This window comes from Diadema setosum, chromosome 7, assembly GCF_964275005.1.
Source record: "Diadema setosum chromosome 7, eeDiaSeto1, whole genome shotgun sequence".
In the NCBI taxonomy this organism is placed as follows: Eukaryota; Metazoa; Echinodermata; class Echinoidea; order Diadematoida; family Diadematidae; genus Diadema; species Diadema setosum.
This window is the reverse complement of record NC_092691.1, coordinates 40,918,498-40,936,449: the sequence shown is the minus strand read 5'-3', so window position 1 is coordinate 40,936,449 and position 17,952 is coordinate 40,918,498. Positions and strand designations below refer to the sequence as shown.

The 17,952-nt window shown below is 35.8% G+C and overlaps 1 protein-coding gene across 1 annotated transcript in view; it reads left to right on the top strand.

The window, feature by feature from the left end:
- The window catches only part of LOC140231244 (monocarboxylate transporter 12-like), a 41,592-nt gene extending 24,074 nt beyond the window's left edge, over positions 1-17,518 (top strand). The window contains exons 2-4 of the mRNA XM_072311392.1: positions 11,587-11,879; positions 14,844-15,456; positions 17,340-17,518. Of these exons, the coding sequence (XP_072167493.1) occupies positions 11,587-11,879; positions 14,844-15,456; positions 17,340-17,518 (1,085 nt within the window). The remainder of the gene's footprint in view (positions 1-11,586; positions 11,880-14,843; positions 15,457-17,339) is intronic.
- Positions 17,519-17,952: the final 434 nt, after the last annotated feature.

Genomic DNA, 17,952 nt, shown 5'->3' with positions numbered 1-17,952 from the left:
GTTGTACTCATGAAATATTACTATTTTTTATTAGATTCACTTATACAGGGTGGTCCAAAAAGAGCGGAACACCTAAGATCTTTAATTTCAGCAATATTGTTGCAAATATATCATTATTTTGCCTTCTATTGGAAAGGCCATTCTTTGTCCAATAGAATGACTGTAAGTTCTTTAATTTTGGTTGATGCGTTATGATTTTAGGACCATTTTTGTCAACCCTTGCAATTTTCAAAATGTGACCATTTTGCACTCTCAGCGATACCGAAATCAGCGACAATTCGGCTTGTCATAGAACCAGTAGCGTTCACAGTGTGTGGAATGTGAGGCAGACGTGTGATTGTCATTGTCCGCCCCACATTCCACACATTGCGAACGCTACTGGTTCTACGACAAGCCGAATTGTTGCTGGTTTCGGTATCTCTGAGAATGCAAAATGATCACCACCCTGTACATGAACTATCATGTTACGTTTTTATTGCTTGAAACGTATGTCGAGGTAATTGAAACTTGCGGAGAGTGTGGGGAAGGGTGCTCAAGATCCAAAGGAGAGAGAAGTTTATCATGTGTAAAGGGGATATTTCATCATGACCAGTCATGTGGTAGCTATAGTGGACAGTGGATGAGACCTCAGAAGATATCCCGTGTGAAAGAACTGCAAGAAGGCAAATATTATGCTCGAATTGTAATTCGGACTTTAATGTTTTTTGCCTTTCAAATATACAGTGTCAATTATACTGGACGTTGTGTTTACTGTTTGGGATGTACACATCATCCTAAACGAAGAAGGTACAAGGGATCCATATTTCGTGATTATTGCTGCTGATTTGACTTATGTCACAGATCAGCTTTTATTCCATTTGACATTCAAACAAGAGTTTTGAATGCTCATGAATATGCTGAAATCGCGCATGTATTAAGATTTTATTGACATAGAAGAATGAAAAGGTTGTTGATGAGGACAGTGTGCTACATGTTGACGGAGATGAGCTGTTGCCAGGACAAAACTGGAAACACAACTTAGAGCCAGCATCAACAAATGAAGAGACAAAGGCCCAAGAGGTAAGAAGAAGAACAGCGAATAAGAACGGAACAAGGAAATGTGAGGGGAAAATAAAATAAGAGACTCTGTGTGCATGTGATTTTTTTCTAAACACACTATTTACAATCCTGTTAAAATTCACCACGCCAAGATGTGCTTTGTGAAAGAGAATGTATTGAATGAGCTGATTGAGCAGTTAAGTGTGTTGAACATATCAGTATTATTGATACGGTTTAGGCAACACAATATTGATGTAGGACGTGTTTTGTGTGGAGAAAATATGCAGAGTCTTTATAGAGAGATAAACTATGAGTATTTGAGACATATATTTTGTTCTTAAGGAGACAGCGTGCAAACATGACACCAGAGTAAGTTTGGAAGTGTTTCCTGTATAGAGATATTTAGGGAGACAATATACTTAGTGTGGGGCATATAAACATCAAAACATCATATCAAAGTAATTTGGAAGTGTTCCCTACATAACAAATACACAGTCTTTAGGGAGAAAAAATTAATATTCTGTATTTGAGACATATATTTTGTTCTTACGGAGACAGCGTGCCAACATGACACCAGAGTAAGTTTGGAAGTGTTTCTTGTATAGAGATATCTAAGTGTATTTAGGGAGACAATATACTCAGTGTGGGATATATAAATTGTTCTCAAGAAAACATTATACTAATATCACAACAAAGTGACTTTGGAAGTGTTCCCTATATAAGAAAATGCACAGTCTTTAGGGAGTCAAAATATTCAGTACTTGAGACATATATTTTGTTTGTAAGGAGACAGCGTGCAAGACCAGAGTAAGTTTGGAAGTGTTTCCTGTTTAGAGATATATAAGTGTATTTAGGGAGACAATATACTCAGTGTAAGACATATAGATTATTTTTAAGAAAAAGTATTATGCAAACATCCCACCAAAGTATCTTTGGAAGTGTTCCCCTATATAGAAAAATACACAGAGTCTTTAGGGAGACAAAATATTCAGTGTTGAGACATACATTTTGTCCTTAAGGAGACAGCGTGCCAACATCACAACAAAGTGACTTCTCGAAGTGTTCCCTGTATAAGAAAATGCACAGAGTCTTTAGGGAGACAAAATAATCAATATTTGAGACATATATTTTGTTTGTAAGGAGACAGCGTGCGACACCAGAGTAAGTTTGGAAGTGCTTCCTGTATAGAGAGATATATAAATGTATTCAGGGAGACAATATACTCAGTGTGAGACATATAGATTGTTCTCAAGAAAACATCATACAAACATCACAACAAAGTAACTTTGGAAGTGTTCCCTACATAACAAATACACAGAGTCTTTAAGGAGACAAAATATTCAGTGTTTGAGACATATATTTTGTTCTTAAGGAGACAGTGTGCAAACATGATATCGAAGTATCTTTGGAAGTGTTTCCTGTATAGAAATATATATAAGTGTTTTAAGGAGACAATATACTCAGTGTGAGACATATAGATTGTTCTTGAGAAAACATTATGCAAACATCACATCAAAGTGACTTTGGAAGTGTTTCCTATATAGAAAATACACAGTCTTTAGGGAGACAAAATTTTCAGTGTTTGAGACATATATTTTGTTCTTAAGGAGACAGCGTGCAAACATGACACCAGAGTAAGTTTGGAAGTGTTTCTTGTATAGAGATATTTAGGGAGACAATATACTTAGTGTGGGGCATATAAACATCAAAACATCATATCAAAGTAACTTTGGAAGTGTTCCCTACATAACAAATACACAGTCTTTAGGGAGACAAAATTAATATTCTGTATTTGAGACATATATTTTGTTCTTATGGAGACAGCGTGCCAACATGACACCAGAGTAAGTTTGGAAGTGTTTCTTGTATAGAGATATCTAAGTGTAATTAGGGAGACAATATACTCAGTGTGGGATATATAAATTGTTCTGAAGAAAACATTATACTAATATCACAACAAAGTGACTTTGGAAGTGTTCCCTATATAAGAAAATGCACAGAGTCTTTAGGGAGACAAAATAATCAATATTTGAGACATATATTTTGTTCGTAAGGAGACAGTGTGCAAACATGATATCGAAGTATCTTTGGAAGTGTTTCCTGTATAGAAATATATATAAGTGTTTTAAGGAGACAATATACTCAGTGTGAGACATATAGATTGTTCTTGAGAAAACATTATGCAAACATCACATCAAAGTGACTTTGGAAGTGTTTCCTATATAGAAAATACACAGTCTTTAGGGAGACAAAATTTTCAGTGTTTGAGACAAATATTTTGTTTTTAAGGAGACAGCGTGCAAACATGACACCAGAGTAAGTTTGGAAGTGTTTCCTGTATAGAGATATTTAGGGAGACAATATACTCAGTGTGGGGCATATAAACATCAAAACATCATATCAAAGTAACTTTGGAAGTGTTCCCTACATAACAAATACACAGTCTTTAGGGAGACAAAATTAATATTCTGTATTTGAGACATATATTTTGTTCTTATGGAGACAGCGTGCCAACATGACACCAGAGTAAGTTTGGAAGTGTTTCCTGTATAGAGATATATAAATGTATTCAGGGAGACAATATACTCAGTGTGAGACATATAGATTGTTCTCAAGAAAACATCATACAAACATCACAACAAAGTAACTTTGGAAGTGTTCCCTACAAATACACAGTGTCTTTAAGGAGACAAAATATTCAGTGTTTGAGACATATATTTTGTTCTTATATAAGGAGACAGTGTGCAAACATGATATCGAAGTATCTTTGGAAGTGTTTCCTGTATAGAAATATATATAAGTGTTTTAAGGAGACAATATACTCAGTGTGAGACATATAGATTGTTCTTGAGAAAACATTATGCAAACATCACATCAAAGTAACTTTGGAAGTGTTTCCTATATAGAAAATACACAGTCTTTAGGGAGACAAAATTTTCAGTGTTTGAGACATATATTTTGTTCTTAAGGAGAGAGTGTGCAAGAACGACACCAGAGTAAGTTTGGAAGTGTTTCCTATATAAAGATATGTATTTAGGGAGACAATATACTCAGTGTGAGACATGTAGATTGTTCTTAAGAAAATATTTTGCAAACATCACACCAAAGTAACTTTGGAAGTGTTATCGCGCGCGCCCGACAGCAGTTCTGAGTTTGGACATCCATATCGATAATAAAACAAACGGATTTCCTGCAACATCTACTAATAAACGGAAATACATTTGTTAGAGAAAATTGTTTGAAGGCAGCTATTTTGATAAATTGGAGTATTTGAATTATTTGAAAATTTCGTCTCTGGTTCCCATCAGATTTACTATTAACGTAATCCATATCAATGGAAATCAATAAAAATGCATGTATCAAAACAACAAGCGGGTTGATCCCTCGGCCAGTGGATGCGGCCTGGACCAACTACGTTTTGGAATATTTTTTTTTTTTTTGAAAGAACAAAAGACATGGGCAATTTCAATGCGCTAAATATAAAGTATGTACGACATAATTAATGCAGTTATACCAAACTGCCTTGACTATAAGTAGTTTGCATTTTCTTGTATATATGCTGTCATGATAATTAAAGGGATAGTACAGTATTGGTGGAGATGAGAATTGGGCTTTTAACTTTTTGCGAGATACCAAGAAAACACTTATGAAATAGTTCAGAGCATACCCTTTTAAGAGGAATTCAAAGCTTATTTGATGATAATCGGGTTTGGCATGACTGAAACATCTAAAAACAAAGTAAAACAAAGCAATCATAATAAAGTGTGGGTCCCACACTTATTAGAATCACTCTGTTTGGGATATCTCAGCCATTTCAAAAGCAATTTTCATCAAATAAACGTTGAATTCCTCATGGAATTGCATGCTCTTTCATATTTCATGAGAGGTTTCTCATTATCTCATCAAAAAATGTTAGAAACCTGAAATTAGGTCTCAACCAAAACTGTACGATCCCTTTAAAGTAATTGATGTTATTCATACATGTGTATATAATATGTAAAAAACTCGCTGAATTTCACCCTTGTTATGACAGGATACCATCAAAAAATCATCCTGATCATGTGAGCGTATATAGTGTAACCGTGTATGACAAAAATGATAGTAATGTATACGTATATATGTATACATAGTGATAGTAGCATAGTGGCGGCTATTTCAAATAATGTGGTATCATATTTTACGTAGTTACACGTCTTGCACCGTCAAAACAAGAAACAACACTTCCATAATAACAAGGAAATGTCAAATACAATGTATCGGTTACGTTATCATCTCATCAATTTTATGGCAATCTGGAATATTTTGTAAAGGTTACTTAAATAGTTGGCCAGCATATTTATTCAGAGTTGATGCCTCCAAGGCAATAACAAAGCACCGATCTACGTATGAAATGTTACGAAATTGTTACGAAACAAACGAAATCAAAACGAAATCAACGTTGAGAAAAATATCATAAATATTGAGTACGATATATGGGGCATTTATTAAGTTCAACACCACTGAATTGCATCGACTTTGATTAGTTTACATATAATATCTTTGCATGTATCATATATATGATGTTAATAATTAGTGTTGAATTGCGTATGTAAAGATATTATGACTGTATGTCACTATCAAATAAAGTGCATGACAAATATTATAAATTAATGGAATAAAGTTACAGAGCGCCAACCATTTTGAATAGTGTATGTATTTTAGTAGTTTCTTGTCTTGTACCATCCGAATCAGAAACCGTACTTTCATTGTGACAGGAATACATTCAAGTACAAGTTATTGTGTACATTGTGATAATATCAGTTATCACGGAAACGAAACACGTGTGCTGTTCTTTGTTGCAGTCATGAATACTTTGCAAATGTTTATTTACAGTTGATAGCGATATATGTCTGACATGTCAAAAAGCAATGGATCTGTTACAGAAAAATGGTTTGTCAGCAGCCATTGTGAATTTCTTTTAATAAACTTCAAAATTTTCATGTTTCAATTAATAACAAACAAACACGTTAGTAAATCATAGAAACAAACAAGGTTGATCCTTTATCTCATGGTGTAGTTTGGACTATGTACGTTTACGAATGAAATAGATGAGGCATTTTTTTCCTATTACTTATGTTCCCACGTGATTATCTTGAAAGTTTATTTATTGCTAAGTGCAAATTGATTGTAACTGCACTGCGCAGAGTCAAAGAAGATGGTGTTTTGGGCATTAAATCAGTTGGTTGTTCTATCTTACTTCTTTTTTCCTGTGGTATATTACTGACAGAGTACAATTGAATCATGATTTGATGCTCGTGGAGTTTTTGACTTTCTTTGCTGAAATTGTGAATGAGTGGCAGAATCAGGATATTCAAAAAGGGAGTGATCTAACTGAGTGGTCATGGGCTTTGCTTGATAACAGGCACACCGCATGGATAATAAATGGGCTGGTAAGGGGTGCGGTCGCCTCTTTCGCCACTTCAAGTTACTGGATCCATTACTGTGGAAGAACATCAAAGAGTCCAGTGTGTTCATGAAGGGATGGTACAGTATTGGCTGAGAAGATACCTAGGAAGCAGTTTGTGATTATGTGAAAGAGTATACAATTTTAAGAGCAATTCAAAATTTATTTGATGAAAATTATTTTTGAAATTTCTGAAATATCTGAATACAAAGTAAAACAAAGCGATCCTAATAAAAGATGGGTCCCATCAATCATTAGGATCGGTTTTTAGGACATCTCAGCCATTTCAAAAACTATTTTCATCAACATATTAATAAACTTTGAATTCCGTTTGGAATCATATCCGCTGCAGTACTTCATAAGAGGTTTAATTCTCATTATCATACATCAAATGTAGGACACCTGACGCCTCATCTCAACCGATACTTTACTATCCCTACCTAATGAGAATGTGTGAGTGTACCACTTTCAGTGAAACTAGTGAAAAGTTACCCATGTACCGACGAGAGAGACATCTGTGCAGTCATACATGAGCATGTTAACTCCCTCTTGAAATGATTGAAATAATAACTTTCAACATTAATTCCTCGTTTTCATGATTAAAAAAAAAAAACGCGCTCACCAAATGTAGAGCAAAGGTATTGCGTGATATTTGCATAAATATAATTATAAAGGCCCGTGGAGGGTGCTAACATGTGTTACAATCAGTAACAGAATTGACAGAGAGATAGAGAGAGAGAGAAAGAATGAAGGAAAAAAGAACATGCCGTCAAGGAGAATGGAGCTATGTTCAGCAGCAATATTTTACAATAGGCAAAGAAATACAACAAATACAAATGCCGAGGGTTTTTTTTTTTTTCGTTTGTTTGGTTGTTTTTTTTTTTTTTACCGACTGACACCCATCACGCTATTGTCTACGGCAAGATCTGACAGATTGTAGGATTTGTTAGGATTCAGCCCCATTAACCCAAAGCTATTTTGACCCTTCCCAGTCCAAGGGGGGGGGGGGGGGCACATTGTGCCCCCTTACTTTTTTTATTATTTAATGTATCACTGTCATATTTGGCGCATTGGTAGAGCATTTCTCGGAATTTTCATGTATAAACTAACAGCTAATGAATTACCATCTGTTTTTATCCACATGTTCAAAAGGAATCGCTCTATCCACAGTTATCCCACTCGCCAGAGTGACGCCCGTATTCGCACTATTTTTGCAAAGAAAACAATTATATTTACTGGACCCAGATATTGAAATGATCTCCCTCTAGATATCACTTCTTCCTTATCTTTATTCACCTTCAAACGCAAATTAAAACAGTTATTACTCAGTGGATACACACTACCAAGTTTTTAACAACTTTTTTTATGCTCCCAGTATTTTGTCCTTGTCCGCAGCACCAAGTTATTCAAGTTATTTTATGGTACCGATTCATCTTTAAGTAATATAGCATTTTTGTTTTTCAAACACTGCGAGATTTGTATACAGTATGGTTTGTGCGATATCTATGTGGTTCATTACAGTAGTCTATTACCTATCGATTTTTTTTTTCTTTTTTTGTACTGGTGTAATTCTAGTTGGTCAAGACAAACATATCCGTTCTCCGTGTAAAATTATATGCCTATGAACTCGGGAACCTACAGTTTTACCAGCTTTAAAGCTTTTATGTAGGCCCCATCATTCTTACAAGTGACATTTTCACACGATATGACCATGTACACTTGTGTCAAGTATGTATTTTTTTCTTTTTCTTCTACAATCAAAAGACATGATTTTTTTATATTTTGTATTCTTGTTTTGTTGTCAATAATTTTGTAATCTCATCATTGAGAAAATGGAAATATGAAAATAAATTTGAACTTGAACTTAAACTTGAACATGTTCGATGCATGACCTTACATGTGAAATTTCTCAAGGTCACCCATGGAGGGCGCTATTTACGAGAAACAATAAAGACATACATACATGTAGAAATAATATTATTATGCTTAAAACATGATTTTTCTGTGAAATATTTTCATCCCCGGTAGGTATGTCTGATTATAGAGCAATCATTTTCCATAAGTATTTGCCACAAATTAATAAGAAGAATCTTATCATTTGCTATGGTTGAAATCTCTTGAGATCACCCATATTTGGCTCTATTTATAACATAAAAAATACATTATGAGACCTGTGACCTGGCATAGGTGTTCGTACATAATATCACATTTCACATTTGTATAATATTGGAATTTCGAGTCTGAAAATAGATTATACGATTATGTAATGATATTACAGGTATAACTTGGGTGAAGGAATCAAAACGATCCAAAATAGAAGGGCTTTTGTCACATACAAACAATGGACATAATAAGAAAAAAATTTAGAACCATAATTACTTCACATGTTGTTTCTTCAGCAAATTTCAGCCCAGAAACGCCCATTTCATACGTTGTAATATTGTTAATTGAAAGTGGAACAGAAAAAAGAAAAAGAATCTGACTGACATGGTTATCAGTTTATGATTGCCATGCAACCAGCAATATCAAATATATAATTAAATTATATATAAAAATGTTTGCAATAAGATGTTCGAATAAGTCACTAAATCTTGTTGGAATTGGATAGAGGGCAAAGGAAAGGCAAATGAAATTCTGGTGAGGGCACAATGCCCCCTCCCCTCAATGAGCTTTAAAGGTAGCTTATGGGAAGGGTATGAAACTTTAAGTTACGAGTACTTAATTATAAAAAAAAATAAGAATTGAATATTTCCTCGTGAACAATAGCAACAGAAATGATCGGGAATAAGAAAGAAAAATAAGAAAAATAAGAATATATTATGTTTTACTGTATATGGATACGTGTGTACTCTATTCTGTCTCCCTAATGTACGATGCATATTTATGAAATTTGATATTGGCACATTAAGGAGACACGTCTCCCAAAGGTACTTTTTATTCATAGTGTCTCCCTAAGGTGGACTTATGGGTTAGAAAACCCAAAGGAGACAAAAATATCACTTACAGAATATATATCTGAAATGAATTTTCTAAGCTCCAACTTTTATTTCAGATTAAAAAGATATCTTCATTTTCAATGTTTTAACGTAAAATTCAAAAATAGAAACTATGACAAAATCACTTTTTTCACTGTTTACCATATTGTCTCCGTAAGGTATGTATTTCACGAACGTCTCCTTAAGGTTCCACCCAGGAGTATATATATATATATATATATATATATACATATATATTCAATTCAATTCAATGTTTTATTTCATTTTTCGACAAGAACATAATACAAACATCACTTCTTTTTTGTGAACAGAAAATCAGGTGCGTAAAACTATGTAGGATGAAAAGAATATACAATAATTGTAGCACCTTGCAATAATTACACATTATCATAAAACTCAAGTGATTTGAAGTAAGTAAACATTGTGGATAATTCGAAAAATGGAGGGACCCACTAAAAAGACAAGTCTTGTAGAATGTGGGCCCTTCAGACCCCTCAAATGTGGGCCCCTCAAATATATATTTGATTTGTGACAAAAGCCAGGTCGTATACCTTTATTCAGTGTCATCTCCGAACGCTCAAACGTACATATCAAATCAATTTAGAATTGATTTAGAATTTGATTTAGAATTTTGGTGGCATGACGGGAGAGAAGATCATACCCTGTACCAGCACACACGGTTCTTGTCGCAGGTGAATGAATTAGGAAGTCACCTCCGTCGATGACCCTGATGACATTTTTTCTTTATTACGAAATAACAATAAAGTGATATTAAAAATGCATGGTGTTAATCGTATTGAAGTTCCTTTAACCACTGCTATTTTTTTTTTGTTCAGTTACATTAGATATCTAACCTTTTTTATGCTATATTTGTTTTATGCTATATAAATAAAAACAAACATGAATGAATGAATATTAGATTACAAAATGTCATCTCCGTCACGTCACATTTTGCATAATTATCACTGCAGCGCCAAAAATTGAAAGTTATTTTAAATGAAGAAAAACCCGGTGAAGATTGCACCCGTATTAAATGAAGTCAACATTCATCGTGATTTTCCCACTTCATGAAAGATTTTTCATTTCGGAGACAATTTTTCTTTCAATAATTCAGTATGTAATTTGTAAGGCCAAAAATATACGCTGAGCGAAGAATGTCCCGTACAGGTCCACGTACGACCACTCTATAATATTATGACTGTGCTTCCTTTTCGCCTTTCATGAAAAAAAAATAAAGGTTGCCATTTCTGTGCTAAATTCAAGAATCTGTGTGTTTACGCATCTGTTGACGTCCGAGGTGTTGTATAAATTTCAAACAATAGTGTTATGGTCTTTATTCGTGTAATAAAACAAAACAGTGTCCCTCTTTCAAAACAGGGTATGTCAGCAAGACACTGCTTGGCGGATTAACTTTGAGACAACTTATAACCACCGGAAGTCTGGTGGGTTCTGCTGGTCTCATAACATCGTCTTTCGCTCAAACAGGCAGCCAGTTCCTTATTTGTTTATTTGTATCAGGTATGGTAGTTCCGTCAAGATATAAGACAAAATGTAAACAAAGTGCATAAATACGTATCATATCTTTTTGTGTTATTCAGTTTTCCAGAACGAAGTATATAAATCACGGAAACAGTAAGCAAACAGGGCTCTGTGTATACATGTAGCATAAAGGTTGGAATCAAACACAAGTCAAAGAATTCAACATAAACATCCGAATACTCAATTCTGATGGGCTGATACCTGTCTTATTTTTGATTTTCTTACTTATGTTTGGTAAACATTCGTTGAGGCAATATTGCCCTAATTATATTTTTAAAAAATTTAAAACGCGGCTTCAAATCTCTCATTCTAAAGTGGCAATTGTGAAAATTTTACAAAGTGATGTAAAAAAAATCAAAACTAAATAGCAATGTCATTTTCATAGCCATACTGTTCTTGAAAACAAAATCAGCAACAATCCAAGATGTACCGCTATTTTGACAAATCTTCAGTTATTGTTGTCGTTGTAACCTTCCCAAAATAACTACACCCCTTAGATCCTTTAACATAGATCCTACCGTTTTGGGGGATTTTTTTTTTCACGAAAAATCCCTCGTTTGCATTAACCAGGTGTTGGATACAGCTGTGTGTACGCATCGTGTCATGCCGCGATCTACGTCTACTTTTCCGACGTCTATGAGATTGCCACTGGCCTTGTTTTAACCTGTGCTGGAATGGGGATAATGGTACTGCCCCTTGTGACCGAATATCTGGGGAATATCTATGGGTGGCGAGGCGCCCTTCTCATTCTCGGAGGACTCAGTCTACTTTCGGTCGTATGCGGCACCCTCCTCCGCCCCGTTACGGCAACGGATAGAGCCGAAAACGTGACTGCGGAAAGCAGCAGGCCAGAAGATGATGAGGTGAGAGATGGAACGTACTGTATTACCAAGCAACCGAAATTTAATCATTTGTGATTTATAGGTGCTCGCTAAATAATATTCGTAGAAAGCACTGTTTGTAGAGAAAAGATAAGCAACGTCACTGTCATTCCGTTTATTGTGTCTGTATTATGGCAAAAATCGATTAACAAATTACTTGAGAAAACATACAAACGCGAGAAAGAATCGGTACACATACGTATCTACATAATTTTTAGATATAATAAATTATATGCAACAAAATACAGAGAAATACAAGGGAGGTTTTTAGAATCGCAGGTTCTCCACTATGCAGACCTCAAAAGAACAAGCTCACTTTCATATGCATTTGAATTCAAAGAATGCAGCAGTGTTAATAGACCACATCAGTGAAAGTTTGAGGGAAATCGGATAACCCATTCAAAAGTAATGCATTTTTGAAGTTTCTGTACGTGACCCTGCATCATAAAAACCAACAAAAAGTCGCCAAGACATGGATTTTCAGTTTAGGGCAGAGTCTAAAAGAGCAGACACTAAGCTTTAAAGTGATGTGTAACTCAATTTAAATAGACTCTCCTAACCTATCTAAATATTGGAAAGAAATCACACACGGTTCAAAAGTGTGAACTGAGAAAAGAGACTCTGAAGTACAGGGTCTATTCACGCGCTTAAAGGAGACCTCCGGATGATTTTCCGACTTTTACATTTGAACAACTATGAATTAGTTATACTGAGTATAGAGTTACAGAATTTATAGTGATTGGGATGAAGAATAAGAATGTTTTCAAAATTCATAGCAAATTGCAATGAACAAGGATGATGACATGGTAGCCTAACCATAAGGATGCAAGAGTTTGGGCTCAAGGAAACAGAACAAAAGAAGAAGCATGCACAGAATTAACACAGGTGAACTTATTAAGCAAGGGTATTGCAATGGAATTAAACTGCTACATTTCTGAAATATGTGAGGCTCCTATGCCATTAACACTTTTCAGTGTAATTTGTGCAAGATTTTTCAGAGTATTGGTTTCTCTGCTGAAGGAATCACAATAAATTGTATAAATCTATACATGGAGCTGTCGATTTATGTACTACATGATGTGAAATATTATCATGAAATTATGAAAATCGTCTGGAATGTCCCTTTAATCTTTATCAAACTGTGCTAGCTGTGCGATGAATGGGACGAAAACGGGATCTAAACCACAGGAGTAACAACAATGAAGGGATGATCAGATTAAGCTGAAATAGAGCATGCTCTAGTAACACATTCTATCCATAATCAATACCAACTTTCAAAGCAGTAACATTATCCTTTCAAAAGTTATCATAGTTGAAAGTGAAGAGTGTGTATAAGGATTTTCAAGAAATGATAAGGGGTTTCTAGAACATACCTAATCTCACTGCTTTACAAAAAAAAAAAGTTGTAGAAAAACTGCTGAAAACACACTTCCCCATTCATTTTATGATCCCAAACTTAGGAATATTGTAGAAAAAGAATAGCTCTTTCAGAACCCGCCATGACAAAAGGATCCGAAAGTCGTTGACGGCTGAGCCGAGAAAATCTATTTTAAAGTCAGATCACCAAAATCGTTCAAAACCATTGAATTTCTATTTTTGGTATCGTTTTGTATATAGTCTAATGTTTCGTCTTTCATCTGCTAAAATTTTGAAGCTCAATGATCAAAAGAAAGGTTAAAAAAATGCGTTTTTCTTGGCCATGATTTTCGACTTTCAAAGGAACAGAAACGTTTCCGAAGATTTGGATTTAGTGCCGCAGATAGACTCCGCCCATAGCAATGAGGGGGTGATCTTATTGGTCAGAGCGTGGCATCGTGGTTACTGATTGTTCGTGCGTAGAACGCTGGCGCTAAGTTTGAAAGAACACCGTGGAGGTTGCTGTAGGAGCATACCTTCTATTAGTATTGTGAACAGGTGAAAACTGCATTGCCTCCCCTTGATCACGATTGCATCGGAAGGGAAATTTTTGAAGGCGATTTTCATGAAACGCTGATTTCCTAGACCACTTGACATGCTCTCATAAAATCATCGATATCTCTGCAACCGAGTACTTTTACGAGTATTGTTTTATATGAAATTAAAGTAGAAGAGTGAGGGAATAATAAAAAAAAATCAACCTTCCCCGACTTTCTGACCCAATTTGTTGTAGCGGGTTACATTATGAAAAACTCGAGATTGACTTGTTTGACCTGTTTCACCCTTTTTGAGCCCTATTAAAAAACATTGAAATTAAGGGGTGCGACTTTTTGTTGGTTTTGTGATGCACAGTCACATATTATGACATCATGAATTGTTAATAGTCTTCTCATCGAGCAATGACTTGGTGGAGACTTCAAAAATTCATAACTTTTCATAGGATTGTCCAGGTTTCACGTTAACAATTAGGGACGCATTAACTACACTGGGGAAAAGTCTAGTAAACTATCTATTTACAGAGCAGCAACAAAGCAACTATTTCACAAAGCAAAATGATAACAGACAAATACACAGGTGATGTTAAGAAAAAGAAGACGGCAGCCTGCAACTGAACCGAAAAATGAAGAAAGTGTTTCTATAATCAAACGCAATCCCTGTACCAGCTTATCGTGGGGTTTTATGCAGTCTTTACATCTGTTTATTTTGTATTCTTTTCTTCAAGTGATAAACACACAAAGCATACACACACATGTAAAGAACTAGAAAATGTATGGTCAGTGATATGTTGGATATCCACGTTGCAAATGACTTACTGACATTGTGTGTGTGTGTGTGTGTGTGTGTGTGTGAATTCTTTGCACATGATAACATAATGATGATAAACTATTATATTATTATGTTGTTATCTTATTTCTTGATATCACGAACTATATATCATAATTGAGTGATATCGAGAAATGAAACGATGGTGTTTCATTTCATGGAATTTTCATAACTTTCGTTTCATTCCTTTGGTATTCGTAAATATAGACGACTCCTGTCTGTGCAGCGAGCTGTTGCGGTGCTCCAGGACATTCCTCATCACAAGCCACACACCAAAGGACTGGAATGGACAAATGTGTCCAAACCTTGCTCTCTGCCTGTTTTGGATTTCTTAAACTGTTTTTGACAATTCTCGGCGTGGAATTACACGCATCTCACCCACTCTTCAGCATGCTTTTCATTAGCGCTATCCTGTTCGGGATAGGGTATACCACCACACTTACGTTTGTCATATCCAACGCTGTTTCCAAGGGCTTTACTCTGGAGAAAGCTGTCCCATTGGCAACTGCTCTGGGCGTTGGCAACATTGCTGGCCGATTCGTCGCCGGGTTCTTCACTGAGCGCCAACTTCTTCCCAACAGCGTTACTGCCTGTGCCTTACTCATGTGTGGTGCCGTCAGCTTCTTCTTAGACAGAGTAGTATATGCATATGCTGGACTTGCTGTACTGGCTATTGTGAGCGGATTTACCCATGGAAGCATGACTGTGATGATAACTGTTTTGCCCTTTGAGGACGTCAGAGAGCATTTCAAATCGACGGCTTTATATTTGGTCTTGTCAGCCTTTGGTACAGGGCAGATCATTGGGGGATATTTGTGCGGTACGTATAAATCAAACCTGCCGGAATACCTCGTTTGAATTTCAACAATACATTTTCATGGAAAATACTTTCCTTTTCCAGGAAAGTAGTATAACCACCTAGAGCATGTAGAGTAAAAAGACTTTCAGAGCAACCTGGCATACAGTAAGGTCGCTTTAAAGGGCCCTGAAATCCAAATACATGTTGATTTGTGTTGATTTATGATACCCTTAACATCTCTTTTGCGGTAAAACGAATATCTAGAAACATTCCATAATGAATTTTTTAACGATTTTTATTTCATTTTTCTTCAGATTACTTGGGAACGCCCACAAAAAAAAAAAAATCCTTCCAAACCAGTCAATATTAATATTCTTGAGATGCCCTCATCTGTCAATCATTGCTAAAGTACTGATATGTTTACCAAAAGACATTGGAATGCACCTTTCCCTCGACTCAGCATGACTTGCCTGTTTCTGTGATATTAATGTGACTAACAAAAGACATGGCGAGATTTCTGTGATATTAATGGAACTATTACAAAAGACATGGCGAGGAAACATGCGAGGGTATCATATACAAACACAAATCAACATGCATTTGGATTTCAGTGGCTCTTTAAAACCTTCCTGACATAGAGGGAGACATTTGAACCACAGATACATTTGCCCCCATCACACAACGCTCAAGAGGGGCTCCGGGTCGCGTTTTTTTTTTTTTTCTTTTTTTTCTTTTTTTTAAGACGGCACAGATTGGGGCATGGCGCGTGTTAAACCTATGGGAAAAACGTTGGGTTAGGTTTTTTGGTTATGGTTATGGTTATGGTTAGGGTTAGGGTTAGGGTTGGGGTTAGGGTTAGGGTTGGGGTTAGGGTTAGGGTTAGGGTTAGGGTTTGATGGTTAGGGTTAGGATTAGGATTAGGGTTAGGTTTAGGAATAGGGTCCCCGATAGATTTTTAGTTTCCCCAATCTGTGCCGTCTAGAAAAAACACGCCTCCGGGTCAATGTCAGTAAATTATTCGCTTTTGGTCATCAATGCTGACTGTAAATGGTAATGAGTGATCTCTCCTGTCTAAAGCCCGCCGCATAATAATAATAATAATAATAATACATACATACATACAATTTCTATAGCGCCGTTCTCCACTTTGATTAAATGCTCAAGGCGCTTTACAATTGTACATCAAAGCAAACAGACTGAAGATACAAGTACATCACCGTAATAGAAGAAGATGAAGAAGCAGAAGAAAAAAAAAAAGACATACGACTATATACTCGCGACTGTACAGTTCTGGTCGAGGCAAAGATTTAGCTATTAGCATTTTGCGAGATATTCAGAAACCACTCTATGAGATGTCAAAGAGCATGCATTTCTCAGGGGTATCAAAAGTTTATTTGACGAAAATCGGTTTTGAAATGGCTGAGATATCCAAAAACAACGTGAAACAAAATATCCTAATATAAGGCGTGGCCTGTAGTCTTTTGTTATTGTCACTTTTTGGGATATCTCAGCCATTTGAAAACCAATTTTCATTAAATAAACGTTGAATCCTTACTAAAATTACATGCTCTTTCATACAGTCTTAATTTCATAAGAGGTTTCTCATTATCTCACTTATTTATGTTCAAAACATGAATCCCCACCTCAACCAGTACTGTACAGTCCCTTTAAGACTAAAGTGTATTGCTTCTTGACCATTTTGTTATTATGACTTAAGTTCTGTTCTCGTGATTGTTGTTATTCAAAATCTAATACCAAAATATCCCCAAAGTGAAAGCAAACGATATCTGCAAAATGACAGCGTTGTCGTGAGTGCTGCATATTAAAAGTTTGAAAAGTTTTACAAGGAATCATTCTTGGCGTGCTGATCGACGATCGCTCTCTTTCCACCTCCCATTGTCCAGGTGCATTGCTTCAAGGACATTCCTTCGAGTTTGCCTTCACGGTGATTGGATTGCTGGAACTACTCGCAGGTGTGTTTCTAATGGTACCCTTCGTTGTCAGACGTATTAGGTCACGTGATCAAGAAACGGAAGATACTGGAACGCAAGAAGTAGAAATGCTGCTGGAGTTGGATGGATAATGTTTGTGAGACAGCTAGGGAACAGAATTGATGTCGATGTAAACAATAAAAAGATTGCGATTAACATCGCTAAGAAACGAAAGGGACAGATTCATAGCGAGAAAGAGAGAGAGAGAGAAATAGAGAGAGAGATAGTTAAAGAGTCAGTGAGAGAGGGGGAGAGAGAGGGAGGGAGGGAGAAAGGAGGAGAGAATCAGGCATTGCCAATACTAATTGATGTCGATGTAAACAATAAAAAGATTGCGATTAACATCGCTAAGAAACGAAAGGGACAGATTCATAGCGAGAAAGAGAGAGAGAGAGAAATAGAGAGAGAGATAGTTAAAGAGTCAGGGAGAGAGGGGGAGAGAGAGGGAGGGAGGGAGAAAGGAGGAGAGAATCAGGCATTGCCAATACTATAACTGGCATTTGAAAAGAGAAAACTATTTTTGTTT